This window comes from Odontesthes bonariensis, chromosome 17, assembly GCF_027942865.1.
Source record: "Odontesthes bonariensis isolate fOdoBon6 chromosome 17, fOdoBon6.hap1, whole genome shotgun sequence".
NCBI lineage: Eukaryota > Metazoa > Chordata > Actinopteri > Atheriniformes > Atherinopsidae > Odontesthes > Odontesthes bonariensis.
Genome location: NC_134522.1, coordinates 27,312,276 through 27,330,033, shown reverse-complemented (window position 1 = coordinate 27,330,033; position 17,758 = coordinate 27,312,276). Strand labels below are relative to the sequence as shown.

General features: G+C 40.4%; 1 protein-coding gene across 8 annotated transcripts in view; it reads right to left on the bottom strand.

Annotated features, from left to right (window-relative positions):
• Positions 1-17,469, bottom strand: part of klc1a (kinesin light chain 1a) — a 48,946-nt gene extending 31,477 nt beyond the window's left edge. For 7 of the 8 annotated variants that reach the window (XM_075448328.1, XM_075448332.1, XM_075448330.1 and 4 more), the window contains exons 1-4: positions 17,027-17,469; positions 9,409-9,676; positions 4,901-5,131; positions 3,167-3,245 (exon numbers count right to left, since the gene is read on the bottom strand). In XM_075448328.1, the coding sequence (XP_075304443.1) occupies positions 3,167-3,245; positions 4,901-5,131; positions 9,409-9,675 (577 nt within the window). In that variant the 5' untranslated portion in view covers position 9,676; positions 17,027-17,469. The remainder of the gene's footprint in view (positions 1-3,166; positions 3,246-4,900; positions 5,132-9,408; positions 9,677-17,026) is intronic. The other variant, XM_075448329.1, reaches the window with a different exon arrangement.
• Between the last annotated feature and the right edge of the window lie 289 nt (positions 17,470-17,758).

Here is a 17,758-nt window from a genome sequence, read left to right as displayed (position 1 = left end):
AACCCCTGATGTTGTGAAAAGGTGGGAAAGGGCGATTAGATATGCTGGTAGCAGGTTTAGTAGGAAACATAAGAAAAAAAACACTGCCTTCCCAAGCAGTGTTTAGTTCTTGTCCTTTAAGTTTGTGTATACTATCCTCAAATGTAGCGATCTTGCTGTAATTACTGTAAACCCTGAGGCTTAAGTAGGAAGATGTGGACATGTCTGCAACATGTTTGTGTTGTGAATTGAGGCTGGTGTCAAATAATTGGTCTCACACCCATCTCTGTCTCATTTTCTTGCATGGTGTTTATCTCACAACTTACTTTACCAACATGCTTTTCTATCTGTGATGTACGTTCAGAGTTTCAAATTGAGCTCAGTCTTAATACTTTAAATTACTGGTCATCTGATCATTTAATTGTCTATTTTTGTTGAGTAAATTACCTTTGATGACAACAGATTAAATAAAATAAAAATCTCCAAAACACTACTCTTTTAACAGCTTAAGGACATCAATATACAACCTTTACACTGATGTTGCCACCTTAATTAGTGGCACGTCACATCATTTCTATCCAATCTTTATGTAGTTTTGACCTCTGAAGCAACGTCCCATTTATCAAGATTTCAGGAACAGAAAGTCAATCTTCCTCTTGTTCCCCAACCAATTCCTCTAATGCAGCTACACGTCATCATACTGTCACTCCTGGCTAGCTGTAATTTAGCAGACTTGTTGAACACAGAAGGAGAACAAAGTTTTCTACAAAAACTGTAGAAAAAGTGAATAATTGAGGCAGTTTTCAATCTGAAGCCCAAAGAGAATGTAGTCCTACAAGTCAAACCTTTACATCCAAACAACATTCAGGAGAGATGGAGAAATTAACGCCAGCCAGCCAGCCAGATGTGTCACGTGTGTTTCTTTATAAGCAGAAACTGGATAAGAGCATTACAGAAAACAATTAAATAATGCTACATCATACTACATTTTTACTAGTCTTTCTTCTACAGGTACAAGGGATTTTCCTTGTTTATAATTCAATAATAAAAAAACCTCAAAGAGATTAAACTGCAGTAATTTAACATCTCTGGCTCTCAGTTCTATGAAGCCTTTCAAAGCTTTTCAGCTCACAAATATCAAGCTCAATTGGGGTTTTTTTCTCTTTATTTGATTAAAACTTCTACATTAGTATGTTGTTAGTGCTACAGGTGCTACAGTTAGACCAATGACTTTTCTGCAGTAGTAATGAGGTCTGAAAAAACACATCAATTAATTAAGCAACAGAAAATTGATCTTTAACGACTGGGTTTCCTTTGACTGAAGACTAAAAACGAGGGTATCAATCAGTCTTTGCTCTACCTTTGCTGCCTCGTGTAACAAGCAGATTGTCTCCAGGAATTTATGATGGAGACCAAAGTATTAATCTGAAAAATAACTGTTACAGTAATCACGTCTCCAGTTATTTTATCTGTTAAATTAATGTTGTTGTTTTGTTTTTGTTTTTACAAGATTTCACAAAGACAAACTAATTTAAACCATTATGCATGTTCTCTTCGGTATCTTTTAGCGCAATTGGTCTCTTCTTCTAAGAGTCCGATATAAAACCTCACTTTAAAGGAGATAGAGAATCAAAATCGTCTTTTTCACGTTTTTGGTGTTAGTTCTGAGTCTCCCCGCTGTGGGGAGTACACACGAAGTGCCAGCAAGTGTCAGAACCTCTGTTTCAAGTACTCCCCTTTTTAAAATTGCCCCCAGACTATCCCCCAATCTGTTTTTGTGAAAAAGTGACGTCACTTTTTCAGCAATCGCCGCCGCCACAGACTGCAGCGAGCGCACAGCTCGCTGCAGTCTGTGTCTGTCAAAGTGTTCCTGTCTGTGCAGACCTGGCTCGCTCCGGTGATCACCTGCACGTCTCCAGGACTATGGGGCGAGCAGGTCGGATCACAGCTGACCCTTCTCTATTTGCACCACTCCCCTCGGGCAGGAGGCTTCGGTCCATTCGGACCAGAACCTCCCGTCACAAAAACAGTTTTTTTCCCCGTGCAGTTCGACTTATGAACACTTCATAATCACCTCGTAACCTGCCCCAGTCACTTTACCATCATTAAAATTGCACTAATGAAGCTGCACTGTTGTTGCTCTGTATATTGGATACTGTGTATTGTTGTACACACCTTGTACATTTTATATTCATATATTTTTATTCTTTATTTTTTATTATAATATCCTATGTTACATGTTTGAACCTTACGCTGCAGCAAATTCCTAGTTAGTGAACGCTGTTCACTAACAATGGCAATAAAACAAATCCTGATTCTGATGAGCTTTCTTTCCAGTCAGTGTATTACTCTATAGCTCGGTTTTCAGTGAGAGCAAGGGCAGCCAATCAAGCAACGGCAACCGAATAGCGCCAACACCTACCTGCATTTCATAATGAGGTTGCCAGATAAGCTCTGAAACGACGGAAAAAGACGCATTCTAAACCCAGCATAGTAACAGCTGTTTCAGAGAGCCTTTTAGGGAGGTTCTGAGCCATTACAGACCCAACCAATTTTTTTTGGGCTACATATCACATCACAGAACAAGGATTAATGCCCCATTCAACCATTCTCTATCACCTTTAATAATACAGCAAAGTGATTTGATAAAACCTTTTTAAAAAAAACAAACACACAAGCTTGAAAAACAAGCTAATCCACATATAAAAGGAACCCATAAAATAGTTTTGTTGCACTGCTATTCAGATTAGGTAAAGAAAACAATTTTGAGGTCTTTGACGACACACAATTTCCCCTCACTATGGGCACAAAAATGAACAGTTTACAAAATCACAAAGCATGTTTATATGACACTAGAAAAAATACATATAAATGTGTTATATGTAAGATGATCTCTCACAGAGAAAGTTAGAAACAGCAGAATGTCTTAAACGTTTACTCACACACCACTATATGTTCTGATCCCCTCAGTAAGCCAGCATAGTACACATCATGACAAGTGTTTCAGTTGTCCCACAGTGATGGTATCAAACCGCTGCTGCCATTAGTTTCGCTGCAACTTAATCTGGACCCCTTCTAAAAACCGACAATGCAAGGCCAAGGACTGCATTTCATATCTGGGTTTGAATCCAGAAAATGAGCAGAATCCCTCAGAGAAAATCAAAGCTTAAGAAGGAAGGACACTTACTGCCTGGAGGCTGGTCGTCCTGATCATCTGGAAAGAGATCATCAAGAGTTTCTTTACTGGAGTCTGAATCCTTCTCCTCCTGACAGGGAAGGACAGAGGAAGAGGAGGAGGAGAAAAAAGAATCATACATTACTTTTTTTTAATCCAGAAAAGGATTCTGTAGTTTTAGTACTTAAAACACAGCAGATTGTTTCTATTGGCAGCTTTTGCCCATCTCTGCTGTTAATTATGAGTTTGAGTGAAGTAACTACAAAGCTCAAAATAACAGCGACTCATCGAAGAAATGCTGCAGCAAAAATAAATAAATAAATAAAAAAATCAATGGTATGCAAGGAATGAGCGTTTTATAGACCGAGCGGTTGCAACGCTGAGCACTTACGGGCCAGACAAGAGAAACGAGAGCTTATTCAGTCACTTGACAAAAATAATCAAACCGAAAATTAAAAGCGGAAAATGCAGTTGGGACTAAATTGCTGATATCACAATGTCAATTTCAATATTTTCCACATTTAAATTATCCCTGTACAATTCTCTGCTTGGAAATATGAGCCAAGAGCAGCTAACTGCACAACAAACTGTAAGTTATTTTAGCCAAAGCTGGAGTGGCCGGTTGGCAGCATTTCTGGTGGGATGTTCCCAAAGTTCCAGTGTGTCCACATGGCATATTTTTCCCACACCAGCATTTTTCGTTAAATGTTCCCAACAAAGGGCCACCTGGAACAAACTGCTCCACCTTTTTTCTGCAACTTTTCAGAAAGACTTTTCAAACAACCAATCCTATGGGATGGAACTGTCTGCCTAACAACCAATGACATTTAGAGGAGACATCTGGCATCTCTGCCTATCACGAGTTGAGCGCATATGTCAGACAGAAATGATCACATTACGCTCAGGAAAGATGAGTTGTAGGAGCAGATCACCCAGACACTGAATGTTGGTGGTGAGTGTCGTGCTTTTATCAGTGCAAAAAGCGGCAAGCTTGCCATGGTCAATAAACTCTGTTTGTGCAGGTAAAAAGTCTATATAAAGTGGATTAATCTATTCATTTTTATTTAAAACTATGTTGTTGTTATGTTGTTAGCCATCTACCCATCATTTGTTGGGCTTTGTGCAAAATCTGTCAAGCAACCAAAAAGAGAGCAGGATAGTCAGCTTATTGTTGGAAACCTGACCATACTATAACCCCACATCTGTGACTCGCTCTATATACAGTAGGGCTGCATTTACACTAGCTTGTTTAATTTTATCAACAGATGCCTTGTAAAGAAACATATGAGGCCACAGCCTAATTAAACAAGACATCCTGCATGCACTTGATGGATTTCAGTAGGTTTTTTTATGGTATATTTTTATTAACCCTTTTTTTTTTTTTTTTTTTTGGTAAAACCAGCAGAAATGTCACCAAATTTTGAAATGTATAAAGGAGTCAACATAGCAGCAAGACTTTCTGTCTTTTAGTTGTAATTTTAATCAAACCTCACCAAAGTCCATTCAGAAAAGGGACCCCTGAAAAGCCGGGCCTCTGTCTGCTTGTATGGTGCACACCAAGTTTCATACAATGAAGTTGTAGTGTGAATACACCTTTAATGTAATACAGACTTGTGAGCTAATAAAAGTGGTCTTCGGTAAAGTAACTTAATAGATCGCTGCCAATACTGGCCCTACTTCATTTCTATCTACAAACAAACTGTACATGACAGCAGCATGAGAGCAGATGAAGACCTAAGCACTCACCGAGGGGGACAAGTCCTCATCATACTTCTTAAGCTGGTTCATGAATTCCAAGTGTTTCTTTTCCTCTTCCAACTGGGCCACACTCTGCTCACTCTTCTGCAGTTTCTGCTGCGTCCCAGCGAGCTCGTCCCTCAGCCACTGGTTTTCCTGGCAGAGCCGGCGTACCTGAGCCCGTAGCTTTTGCTTTTCAGACTCAACTGAGCTCAGGTGGCTTGACAGTGACATCATCACCTGGGTAAAGGGTGGGGGTTCAAGCAGAAATCATTTCACACTCAGAAGACCCATGATGACACATGATCTAAGCAGGAATAATGAACATAACACAAACTCAGAATTCATAGTCCATAATTCTCATTGCTAAAAACATAAATCTTATATCTAAAAGACATCAGGGTGCTAAAACTATCAACTATGTACCAAAAATGTGTACACTAATTTTACAGAGAGGCCCTTTGGGTAAAAGCACCCACCTAATAACATATGCAGTGAGGTGGATGGATGGGAGAAATGTAACTAGATGAAGGGTTTGCGGCACTGAGACATAAGGGATGTCTGAGCAGAAAAATCAAACCTCACAACAACTGTAAACAAAAAGCTGGAGGTGTGAATTAGAGTCTCTATAGTCTGTATGAAGAGGATTGTATATTCATTAGATAAAGCCTGCTGGGAGACGGAGATGAGGGGATAAAACATCAACAATGACTCATCAGTGACTCTGCCAAGGGAGCTTCAACATGAGCAATTGTTCCTTTTTAAATTTTGTCTGCAATTCAAATTTTGTTTTTTCTTTTGATGTTTCACTTCTGGGTTGTAAAAACTTTCTGTTCTTCTTTTATTGGAAAACTTCTTTGGGTTCTTTCCACCGCCCTCACTTTGGAGAGACACTGTAACTTTGGAAACCAATAACTTGAGACCACTGAAATTAAACGTCCCCAGAAACTGTAATGTTTTGATTTAGAAGAGAAACTTCACCGATTCAAAATGATATTCGTGCCTGGCTTTTGCTCTCTTGAATCATCTATCATAACAAACTCCAGTCGAGTAAGAGCTCTGCTTCCATCCAGGTGAACGCAGCTTCTCCACCTGCCGTCCTCAGTCTTTATTAAAGTCACAAAGTCTACACTCTATTTCTAGCTTAATTCTTAATTACACATCTTTTTTGCATGAAACATTATCCACATCCATTCTCCAAGACAAAAGGGAAAAAAAAGACTTGATCTTCAGTCCAGATCAACTAATGTGTAGCTGGAGATCAACAAATGATTCTGTTTGGCAGTTAAGCAGCGGTGACAGAAATGTGTCTCCAGTAGTGACAGAGAGCTGTGCAGCCTTCGCCACTTCAACTCGTCACTAGTTTTTGCAAAGATCATATTTCTCCAGTTTTAGCTTCTCTTCATTGGCTCCCTGTTAAATTCAGAATAGAATTTAAGATTCTTCTCCTCACATATAAAGCTCTTAATGACCGAGCTCCATCATATCTTAAAGATCTCATTGTAAGATATTTCCCTAACAGAGCACTTCACTCCCAAACTGCAGGTTTACTTGAGGTTCCCAGAGTTTCTAAAAGTAGAATGGGAGGCAGAGCCTTCAGTTATCAGGCCCTTCTCTTGTGGAATAAGCTGCCAGTAAATGTCTGGGAAGCAGACACCGTTTCCACTTTTAAGACCAGGCTTAAAACTTTCCTTTTTGAGAAAGCTTATAGTTAGGGATGGCTCAGGTGATCCTTAAACATCCCATAGTTAAGCTGCTATAGGCCTAGACTGCTGGGGGGCCTCATCTGTCACACCTCTCCTCACTTTACCCTCTTTTTCCCCCCTTTAATTTCTCAAATTATATTATGTACATGTGACATTATTGTGGTCATTAACTCGTGTTTCCCTGTTCCAACAGATATCCTTTGAATGGTGTTACAGTGTTTTTTTTTCCCCCTCTTTTCTGTCTTCTCAAACCCCAGCTGGTGGAGGCGGATGGCCACCCTTCCTGAGTCTGGTTCTGCCAGAGGTTTCTTCCTGTTAAAAGGGAGTTGTTCCTTTCCACAGTCGCCTCAGGCACGCTCAGGACGGGAGATTGGACTGAAGACAAGTTTCGGTGCAATCTGTTGGTTTCCTTAGCTAGGAAATTGTTTTTGAATTGGCTCTATAGGAATGAATTGGATTATTTTATAAATAATTATGATTACAATGAATTGAATTCCAATTGGCTTGAATTGGACTATACTATTTAAAGCTGCAGTCTGCAACTCTTTTTCAAGCATAATGCCTGGAACTGTCCGGGGATTCTGAAAGTAGTACATTAAATACCCCAATACAAAAAAAAAAAATAGTTCTCTAGGTCCCCTATATGTCCCGCTAGGTCCCTCCAAAGCCAGCAGGTTTGTTTACAAAATTGCAGACCGGACCGGTAAAAGGTAACCAATCAGGTTACGAGCTGGGCTCTGCTGCCTGTCAATCACCGATTGTGCACGCGCGATACAAGGTAGGCTCGTCCCCACGCTTATTTATCTGGACTATTGAACTTCATTACGGGCTAGTCTACTTACTGTGTCTTCCATGATCGCAAATGACAGGTGAGTTGATGAATGAGGAGTCGTGTAGGCGCATCTGGCGTGCACGTAGACGTGCACGAGTTCTCATGTGTTTTGAAGGGGCGGGACAGGAAGTTGAATAACTTTTTTATTTTTTGGTTAAAAATAAGCATTTCTTGCATTTTGCGACTACGGAGGTCACCGTTTTCAACTTCAAGCGTTCTGATAGATCATGTAAACTCTTAAAATGCCAAAAAGTAGGACTTTACATATGATAACAACAAATCTTGCAGACTGCAGCTTTAAGTGCCTTGAGATGACATTTGTTGTATTTGGTGCTATATAAATAAAAATGAATTGAATTGAATTGAAAGAGGCTCAACACATATAGTTTAGCTAATGTCATTTTTTTGTTAAAGGGGAACTCCGGGGCATTTGAAGCGTGTTTCCATTGCTAGAGGTTGTCAAATAATGATAGTATGACACAGAGAGGTGCGTATTTGCGCTCCCTGTGTGGAGATCGCTCTGTCCGCACAGCATGTCATGCGAGGCTAATACGTGGTGGCTAAGGGGCAAGCGCTAACCCTTCCACGTAAAACAACAACTTGCACACTGCAGAAACGTCACACCACTTTATAAACCATCCGACAATAAAGTCACAAGCCTTACCATCAAAACCATATGCATGGTTCTCACATTACTGGCATGGGGACGTTACAAAACAACTTTATAAACAGCATGTCACTCACCGGCTGGTTGTAGGCTCGCGCATGTGAAAGCCCAGAAGAGTCGATGGACGATAATCCCATATACAAAACAATTATATTCTCTAGAAAAACTGCGTTCAAGTATTTAAAACATTACAACAATACATGCCCAGTAATATTCTTGTAATGTTTTAAATACTTGAACGCAGTTTTTCTAGAGAATATAATTGTTTTGTATATGGGATTATTCTCCATCGACTCTTTTGGGCTTTCACATGCGCGAGCCTACAACCAGCCGGTAAGTGACAAGCTGTTTATAAAGTTGTTTTGTAACGTCCCCATGCCAGTAATGTGAGAACCATGCATATGGTTTTGATGGTAAGGCTTGTGACTTTATTGTCGGATGGGTTATAAAGTGGTGTGACGTTTCTGCAGTGTGCAAGTTGTTGTTTTACGTGGAAGGGTTAGCGCTTGCCCCTTAGCCACCACGTATTAGCCTCGCATGACATGCTGTGCGGACAGAGCGATCTCCACACAGGGAGCGCAAATACGCACCTCTCTGTGTCCTACTATCATTATTTGACAACCTCTAGCAATGGAAACACGCTTCAAATGCCCCGGAGTTCCCCTTTAAGTATCAGTTCAGTCTGTACCTGAACAATATTTAGATATTACACATTTAGCATATGCTCTAACCATCAACGGTCCATACGATGGCTCCAGACAATAAAACGGTGTTCGTTCCGTTGGTCAATGCGCCAAAATCGTTTATACCGCTCCCCCGGACTCGCTGCAGTTTTCTTTCTTAACAGTAGGCGTTGCTTCTGCGAAAAAAGGCGCTGTGGCGTAGCTTAAGAAGTCATACAGGAAGAACAATATGCAAACACAGACGAGAAGTTTCAAAGTCGTACAGATGCCTGTAGAGACGGGCCAGCTCAAAAACTCTTCCCTGCAGCAGTTTTTCAAACTGGCACAGCATGCACCAGGTTACAAAAATCGGGAGGTGCATGACCGTCAAAAACAACTGCAAAGCACCAAGAGCGACAGCTATTGTGATGTTAATTCTGGCACGTCACAGATAACGCGGGAGAAAACAAGCCAAATTTATTAATATAGATGTGTATCAAAACGCATCGGCCAATTAATCAGCCGTCAACATTTTCCTGCTCTAAACTGTCATTATTCTATCAGTCTTTAAAAAGAAATCAAAGCAAAAGAGAAAAAGCCTGACATTTCAGACAGTATCGATTCCCCAAACACTGAAGCTCAAAACTTACCTGAGCCTCACTCAGCCCAAGTTCCAGCATCTCGAGGGACTTGCGGATCATGTGTGATTTCTCTTCTACCAGGACACCCTCCTCATCGTGCTTAAGGCAGCGCAGCGTGCCCAGCAGGCCATCCAGGATTGAGTGATGTTCCTGCTTCAGGGCCTCCAGCCCCTGGATCACCTGCTTGGTCCGGGAGATGATCTCATCCTGGGACAGTTTCTCCCCCGGGTCCTCCTCCTCCTTCATGCACACCATGGTGGACATGTCCTCACGCATCCTGCAGGTTTTAATGGCAATGAAAGAAAATTATGATAACGCATTAGTCTATTTTAGAGCTGCTAACGTTGCTTTCCCCACAGATCAGATCAAAGTCATATATTTGCATAACATTAAAAAGGCTGTAGAAAATAAATCTGCCTTGGATGTCCTCACTTACTGAAGACTAATGATTAAAAGAGAAAGATAATTCTAGAAATTGGACAAAGGACAATGAAACTAAAAGAAGCTGATAGAAGACTCAAACTTCTTGACATGAGTGTTTACTCATCTTGTGACTGTCATGCTTTTGCCCTGAAAGAAAAATAACTTCACGCTACAAAATTAATTAACAAGAAATTGACCTTACTTTTGCTTTTGTAAAACTTTTAAGAGAAGATAAAACCATCAGCAAAAGGGAACTCGCTTAGCAGAAAGGTGGCGTGCAGAATAAAAGACAAACAGAATGTTTCAGTCACAGTCGCAACCCTCCAACCTGTTCTGGTCTCACCCTTTTATTGCCCTGCCAGTGATTCATCTCCTTTTCAATCAATACTTGGCTGCAGGTAAAGAAACAAAACTAGCTAAGACAAAAGGTTACACCTTGTCTGCCTAACTGGATTCTTCTGGGTGGTTCGGATATTCATGCTCTTCTCTCCGGCTAAACTCGCACTGTTATTTGAGCATGACATTGACTTGTTCTACAAAGTAGTACAAGGGATGAACGGCAGTAGCACGGAGCAGCACAAACAGCTCAGATTAAATGCAGAACTGCATTCGCTACTTCTTTGAAAAACTGAAGAGTCATCACTTACGATGCTTTAAGAAAGAGGAGTCTGGTGCAGCAGGGATGGAAAGTTTAAACCAACCCACAGATGTTAGAACTGCCATCTGATTCAGTTCAGTTCAGAGGTTTGACTCGTTTATGTTTTACAGGTAACGACAGACCAAAGGACTGTCAGACAGGAAAACTGAAAGAAACTGGCATACATTTTAGATTACAAAATAACTTACTTCTACAAATGAATGTGGGAACTGTTACATTAGCTTTATTGTCATTTATGATCTTTAACAGTATATAGCTTTCATATAAGCAAAAAATAAATAAATAAATAATTATTTTTTTATATATCAATGAACATGAAAATTAATGAAATAAATAAATACAGCACAATGTACAGTTTCACTGTTAAAATTGTGACATTTTTCTACGTCTGGGCGGGAATCATAAAACGAAGTTGCACCTCCTATTCATGATTACAGTATTCTGTAATAATCAGCTTCTTAGTGGTGGCATAATCCAGTTGTAGAACATAATACGATCCTGAATCTGCCTTGGTGATTAAAGAACTACATTCTTAGGTGTAACAGGTCAAATGGACTTTCTTATTAAGCATATTTGCTAATCGATGCAGGTTAAGGTTGCCTTTATGGAGATAGTTACTCAACACACTTCCAATGTACCACCCTCCTACTCCATCCATACCTTGTTGCTCTGTATTCATCATACCCATGTACACACACACACACACACACCCACACACTTAAGAGGATTACGAGTGACCACTTCAGCAGCACTTGTAGTGAGCTACCTAATAAGTCTTTGTCGCATACAAGACAAACCCTGCGCCGCATTCGGCTAAACATCTAAAGAAACACTGAATGAGGTTAAGTTTTTACAGCGCTAGTCTGTGAAAATGCTGAAATGAAACTCCTGGGTGTGAACGAAGCTATATACTAGTCTTATCTTTGATGCTACAATGAACCAGTTGGCCCACCTTTGTATAAAAGCTGCTGTGTTGTCAGATGAAAGCAGCAGACTTGTCCTCAACTGCCTCAGATTTCACATTTTAGTTAGAACGTTGAAGAGAAAACAGTAAGCTGACAAACGCTTGAACAGACAAGGCTGACTCGAGGGGGGGGCTGCAACCCCGATCGCTCCATGTGACTCAGCAACCAGCCTGCAGCCTATCAGCAGAGCAGGAAGAATGAAGCCAACACTGTGTGCAGGAGGGAGGCGGAAAACTGCAGCTCAGGTGAGGAGGACGGGGGGGGGTTAACCTCACGCTTAAAAGGCAAATATTCACCACTTCCAGTTTCTCAAGTGTGCAGAATATAGTAAACTGAACTCCTGCGGACAGCTCGTCCGATAAATAAGCAAGTTGAAGATCTAAAAAGGGCTCTGGGAAGTTATGCTTTAATTCTCTAATCATTTTGTTGACAAAATGGCAGAAAACAGCAAAAGTTCTGTAATTTCCCTGAACCTAAGGCTACTGATCAAATATCGTGTTTTGATCAACAAAGACATTTCAGTACAGTCTTAATGAATTAAGATAAATATCAAATTTCCCCACACTGGAGCTGCTTTACATCTACTTTATTTTTTTATATTACAGCTTGAAATTTACAAGTCATTTGAGCTCTATGAAGTATACTCCTAAAAATACGGCGACAATAAACGTTAATATAATAATCGTACTCATGTGAGTGGTTCAGCATGTCTACTTGTGATGCAAAGAAGTGATGAACTAATAAAAAAGCCCAAAGTTTGTGAAATACTGCAGAAGTTCAGATAGGCTGCTGAAAAAAAAAAAAAAAAAACACCTGTCTGTGCAGCTGTAAATCAATTGAAGTGGGCTGTGTTTAGAAACAGGAATTACACTCTTTGGGTTTTATGCATGAAGATCAAACTGGCACCGGGAAGAGCAGCACTGCAAAGAACAATCTTAGTCAGAAATATGTGGGCAGTCTGAGATACACCACAGCTTTAAAGCAGAGAGGAAGAGCTACTAGATGCAAAATTTTCTGGATAATTTCACTACTTTGTACTCTTAAATGTTTGAATTGATTGTATGGCTGGTATATATAATTGTACTACATTTAACCTGCCAACGTAAACACTACATTTGTAGTTCAAAACCTACAAAGAATTGCCATTTCATCTAGTATACTTAGGAAATGTGAGTGAGACGGTTAACAGCATTGGCTCTGCAAGGAGACCAACACGACGGCACTGTCTCTTAACAGGTTAACAGCCCCGAACATAGACCGAAACGATGTATTAAATTAAAACACAATAATCTTGCAGTGTAATAACTGTGGGTTCCCTCTTCGGAGAAGCTAAAACGAGTTCTAAGCATTGAGGAACTTTGTTGTTACTCATCCTACACCGGTGGTAACATTTAGCAAGAATGGTGACTTCAGTCCACTTTCCACTAAACTCTGTTCTGTCCTCATCTGATGCCAATATTCCCCATTTTTAACAAATGGTTTGTGTATTATTTTGCCAAAATCAGCTATGCAAGCTGTGGCTACAACTTACACTTGCCCAGTGAGATGAAATTCCTTTTTCCTCATCAATACGAGTTACCCCTTTCACATAAAAACAGCCATTTGACCAACTTTTATTACAAAAGCTAATTAAAGCTACTGCAAAAAGTATTCAAAGTTATTTACTCTATGCAGGTTTTGTTATACTCCGTGAATCAGGCTCCAGTCTCCAACTTTCCCATTTCATATCAAATATAACTCTCTCAACTCTTGAGCCGTTATTAATGCATCGTGTGACATTAGCTGTGAGTTGCAGATACCAGGAAAGGGGTCGACAAATGATCCAGTCACTAGATGACACTGCATAGCCGAAACAGGAAATGACACGAGTGACTGCTAATGATTATGAATGGATTTAGTCCAATGTGTCTGGGGAACTTGGGAGGAAGTCAGAGAAAACCAAATGATTCAACTTTGTGTAAATTACTGCATCTTGTTAGTCTGATGTGTCATACACAAATGAGTAACAAGGTTACTTCTGGTAAGCTCTCCCATAACTAGACCATCCATCTGTTCTTAATGAACATGCCCAGGGGGTGAAGTAGTTGATGAGCTGATCCACAGAAAAGGGCTGAAAGGTGCCATAAGAATATTCTGGGTATATTTCTTAGTCTGAAATTGGCTTTTTGATAGTTAAGACGAAACACAACTTTAGTTTTTAATTTTGCAATATCGGAATTGGACTGAAAGGGTTTTGAGACAGTAAACTAATAGTAAATCAATGCAGTTCTGCTGATTGATTTGCACCAGCAGAACCTTTCACAGTCTATCAGAAACAACACAGCTCACAACATATGAGTACATACTGATTACTTTTATCAACCTTATCACCACATCATTTAATGCTATTCAATTGAAGCCACATTAAGGTATTTGGGACAAAATGACATTCTATCCCAACATGAGATTATTGATCTGAATATTCATTTAACACAAATTGAGGATATTTTCAAACATTTTCACAACTTGGAGCCAAAGTGCTGGCTTACAGGTTATGGCATGTCTACGCAGAAGGCTCAAAGTCAACTGATATTTTAGATATTTGAAGGTTTAGAAATCTTAAATTCAAAACCTTTTTAAGGAAATTTTCTTAACTGTTTATGGAAGTATTTAAGATCTTGCATTTGATTCTCGTCTTAGTTGTTAACAGGGACAAATTTAGGTTCAATGCTAAAACAGTCTAATTTATGATGTTACGTATAAGTATTGTAATGTTAGTTACCATAGACCAACAGCTAATCTTGCAGTGAGTTAGATTTTCTGACAAGGTAAGGACAGGGTTTCTTTTTCTAAGTACTTGATTCAGGCGTAGCTCTTCATTTGTTCTACGTTGGGGGTTTGGAGTACTGGATATCTGCAGCACAGAAGTGGGCACCTTTCAACCAAAGTGGGGGAGGTTTCCAATCAGAGGGCATTCTTCAATTGCGAGATATGATTGGCCAGAGTCCTTCTTTAGCCGCTTTCGGACTGTAGGAACCTTTGGCAGTTCTAATAACCTTTTAATCCGCGGGGCCGTTTTCTCCCGTGTTCGGACATACAGGAACTCGGGGCTATCTCCCTTAGTTCCTATAACTATTTAGCTCCTTCTCCGAGGTCGGGTCTTTTCATGGTTCTATAGAACGATCTGACGGAGGTGTTTGGTGGTCGGTAGCTACGCCCCATGTCATGCTATCACGGCTGAAATGTTTCCTCATAAGACACAGACACAACCGGTGGGTGTTTAATAAGTTAAACTTACACTTGTCTCCTTTGTCTGCGGCGCTCTGCTCTCCTTTCTTCCTTCATGAAATGAAAAAGTATCTCCTGACTCTCTCTGTGAGCTCTTCCAGCCTCGATATTAGACGCCCGATGTGATCGTCCATGATTAATATCACCATCATGCAGACCATGAACACGGTGGCCTCCCTGCTCTCCATATTAGCTTCTTGGTGATGTTTTTTCTTCTCCAATTACTTTTACCGGGTTCTGTTTTGTTGTTGAATGTGGCGTTAAACGGCTAACGTAACACGTCACTGAAGCACACGGCTGCGCATCTGTCCCTATCAGGTCCCGACTCATGTGCGAATGCAGACTGAAACAGAAGGACAGTTATCAGAACGAAATTCGAGTAGGACAGTTCTGATAACTGCGTTCTTAGAACGGCTCTGTCCGAAAGCAGCTTTTGTGACAACTTCACCAAATCTGAACTGGTTCTTACAGGAAAGGAAGACTACATAGCAGGAGAAACTTTTCCATCATGGATACAGTCTTTGCTGAATCATATAGAGAATAAAGATGCAATATTTTGAGGTGGTTATGGCAGATTTGTGCAAATGATGAATAACTGTACTGTCACGTATTTGCATGGCAGCAAATTGATAAACAAATTTCTGAGGCAAACCTGTTCTGTTGCATAGGGTCGGAGCTTGTTAGCATCTCAAGTGAGCCAGCATTAGCTGTAGCAGTAGCTTCAACTCTCCGTTCACATATGCTGCATCCTGGTACAACCGGATTCCCAATAAGCTCCTCTCAATCAGATATTTGCTGTTTTCAGACAGCGAAACAACTCTAAAATTGAGGATGAACAGCAGCCCATTCAGATTAGGTCTTTGCCAGCAGTCTCTCGCGAGGTGTCTACTCTACTATCATATCCAGAATTTTCTTTAGGAACAAAATAAATCCCCCCTTAGGCTATCTTGCAAATGACTGCAATAAAACTGTAAGGAAGAACACATGAACAAATCCGACTGCCTTGGCCACATATGAGAGGAAAATGGTGAGAGGTTCCTCTGGAATTCTATTCATGTAGATAAGATTAGGTTATTCGTTCATTTATGTGAGCATTCGCCTTGTGATTAATCTTATCAGTCATGAAAACAACTGCAATCATTTTAACCTTTATGTCTTGAGTTTTTAAAACACTAAAATGTCAATTATAGTAAATAATAAACAAACAAGTACAATTAAAATGCACCACATCTCTAAAATGAGTTTTTGTTGTTTTACTTGACATCAGTTTATCAGTCTGTCAACATGCTTTTATCTGTTTTATATCAAGGAGATATTTTTAAGTGGCTTGAACTGCTTTGAATAACCCTAAAGTAAAAGCAGACTGTGAACAACTTGTTTTTGGAGTTTAGCAGTAAAACGTCTGGTGATTACATTTAAATAATAAATTGTTAATAGCTGTCTACATCCGCTGAAAGTGCGCCCTTAAGCAATCCTAAAGCAATACAGGAAAAACTGCTGCAGAGAGGACAGCATCGATTTCATCATTTTCGACAAACAGTGCTTCACACAAACAACAAACTGCCCCAGGGGTAGCAGAGGGGTATTAACCTGGGGGAGGAGCACTGAAGGTTGCCATGAGTACACCTTTGGGGGGGGGATTAAACATTGAATGCTGTAGGGAAGGGCAGGCAGAATCCTAAGGTATACTTGAGTAATTCAGTGTGGACTCAAGCTGGTGGCTTTGCACGCATCCCAAAATCTACAATATTCAGAGCCACCTCTCAGTCTTTTTGGTTTGTCAGCTGTGACCACGACACTAAGACCCACTGTCTCTGAGAGGCTGTCTGCTCAACACAGGCAGCCTTCACTACACGACTCCTCTTGCTTTGAATATCAATGAGAGGACACAGCTACCCTCACATGACAAATCGAAGTCATCAACTTTCTCTGACTGCATTGGCCGACAAAAGCTTACAACCAGCTGATAGGTCCGGGCCCAAATTATCTCACTTAGGAATGGATGAACCTGCAGAACCAGTTAGCCTATACTTTCCTGTCAAACAACAGTGCTAACTTTGAGCTACTCTTAGAGACAGTTAAGTGTACTTATGACGTCTAATTCCTGCCATCAACGTAAAATTGGACCACACAACAGCCAGATTTTTTATTTTTTTTTAAACAAGACTGCCCGGATTATATAAAACCAGCCACTTACATGCTTGTACTCAGATAAAATAACCGTTTACGAAACAAGTGATACAACATAACATTTTTATAAAGCAGTTGTTTAGCCATAGGAAGGAGTCCAAGAAATACACGGAGCCTTTCTCACCGTTCCCTGGGACATTCGTTGCCAATGTACCTCGACTGTAACGTTCCTTCCTTAAAGATGGAGCTGTTGTTCCTTGTTCCAACAACGCGTGCTAGTGCGTGTGAGAAATATACGCCGTTCCAAACTCAAATTCCACGCTGTCTCCACCGGCTGGGTTATTTCTGGTGGCTTGACGCTCGACTTCACGACATCAACCGCCGATAATTGTGTCCAGTTAGCTACATGCTAGCCACCTAGCAGCTATCTGCCAAAATAATACTGACTTTAGTCTGAGCTCGTGGGAAGCTTGTTCTCCGCTACTTCCATGGCCGTCGTAACAGCCCCGAGAAACTAACCTGACAGCGGCGTCACAGACTAAAAAGTTGTTCACTCCTCTAAATGACAGCTCTCCTGTCCGCTGACTGACTGTGAAAATGGCGTTAACCGGTGCCCCCCACTCCTCCTCCTACACAACTGATGTCATCCTGCCAGGATTAAAGGGGAAGCTGCGGCGCGAGTTCAGCAGCCAGATTTATTAACTGCAACATTTGAATAGTCAAAACTAGAAGTAATAACAATGCATCTGTGACAAGTTTTCATTGGCAATAATAGCTTGATCTGTCTTGTTTTTTTTTTTAAATCATACTTTTAAAATTTGCTATGAAAAACAACTAAATAAACAATGTATGAGTTTGGCGCGTTTCGCATAAAGTGAACTAAATGAGACGGAAAAACAAGGACAAAATTACCTCT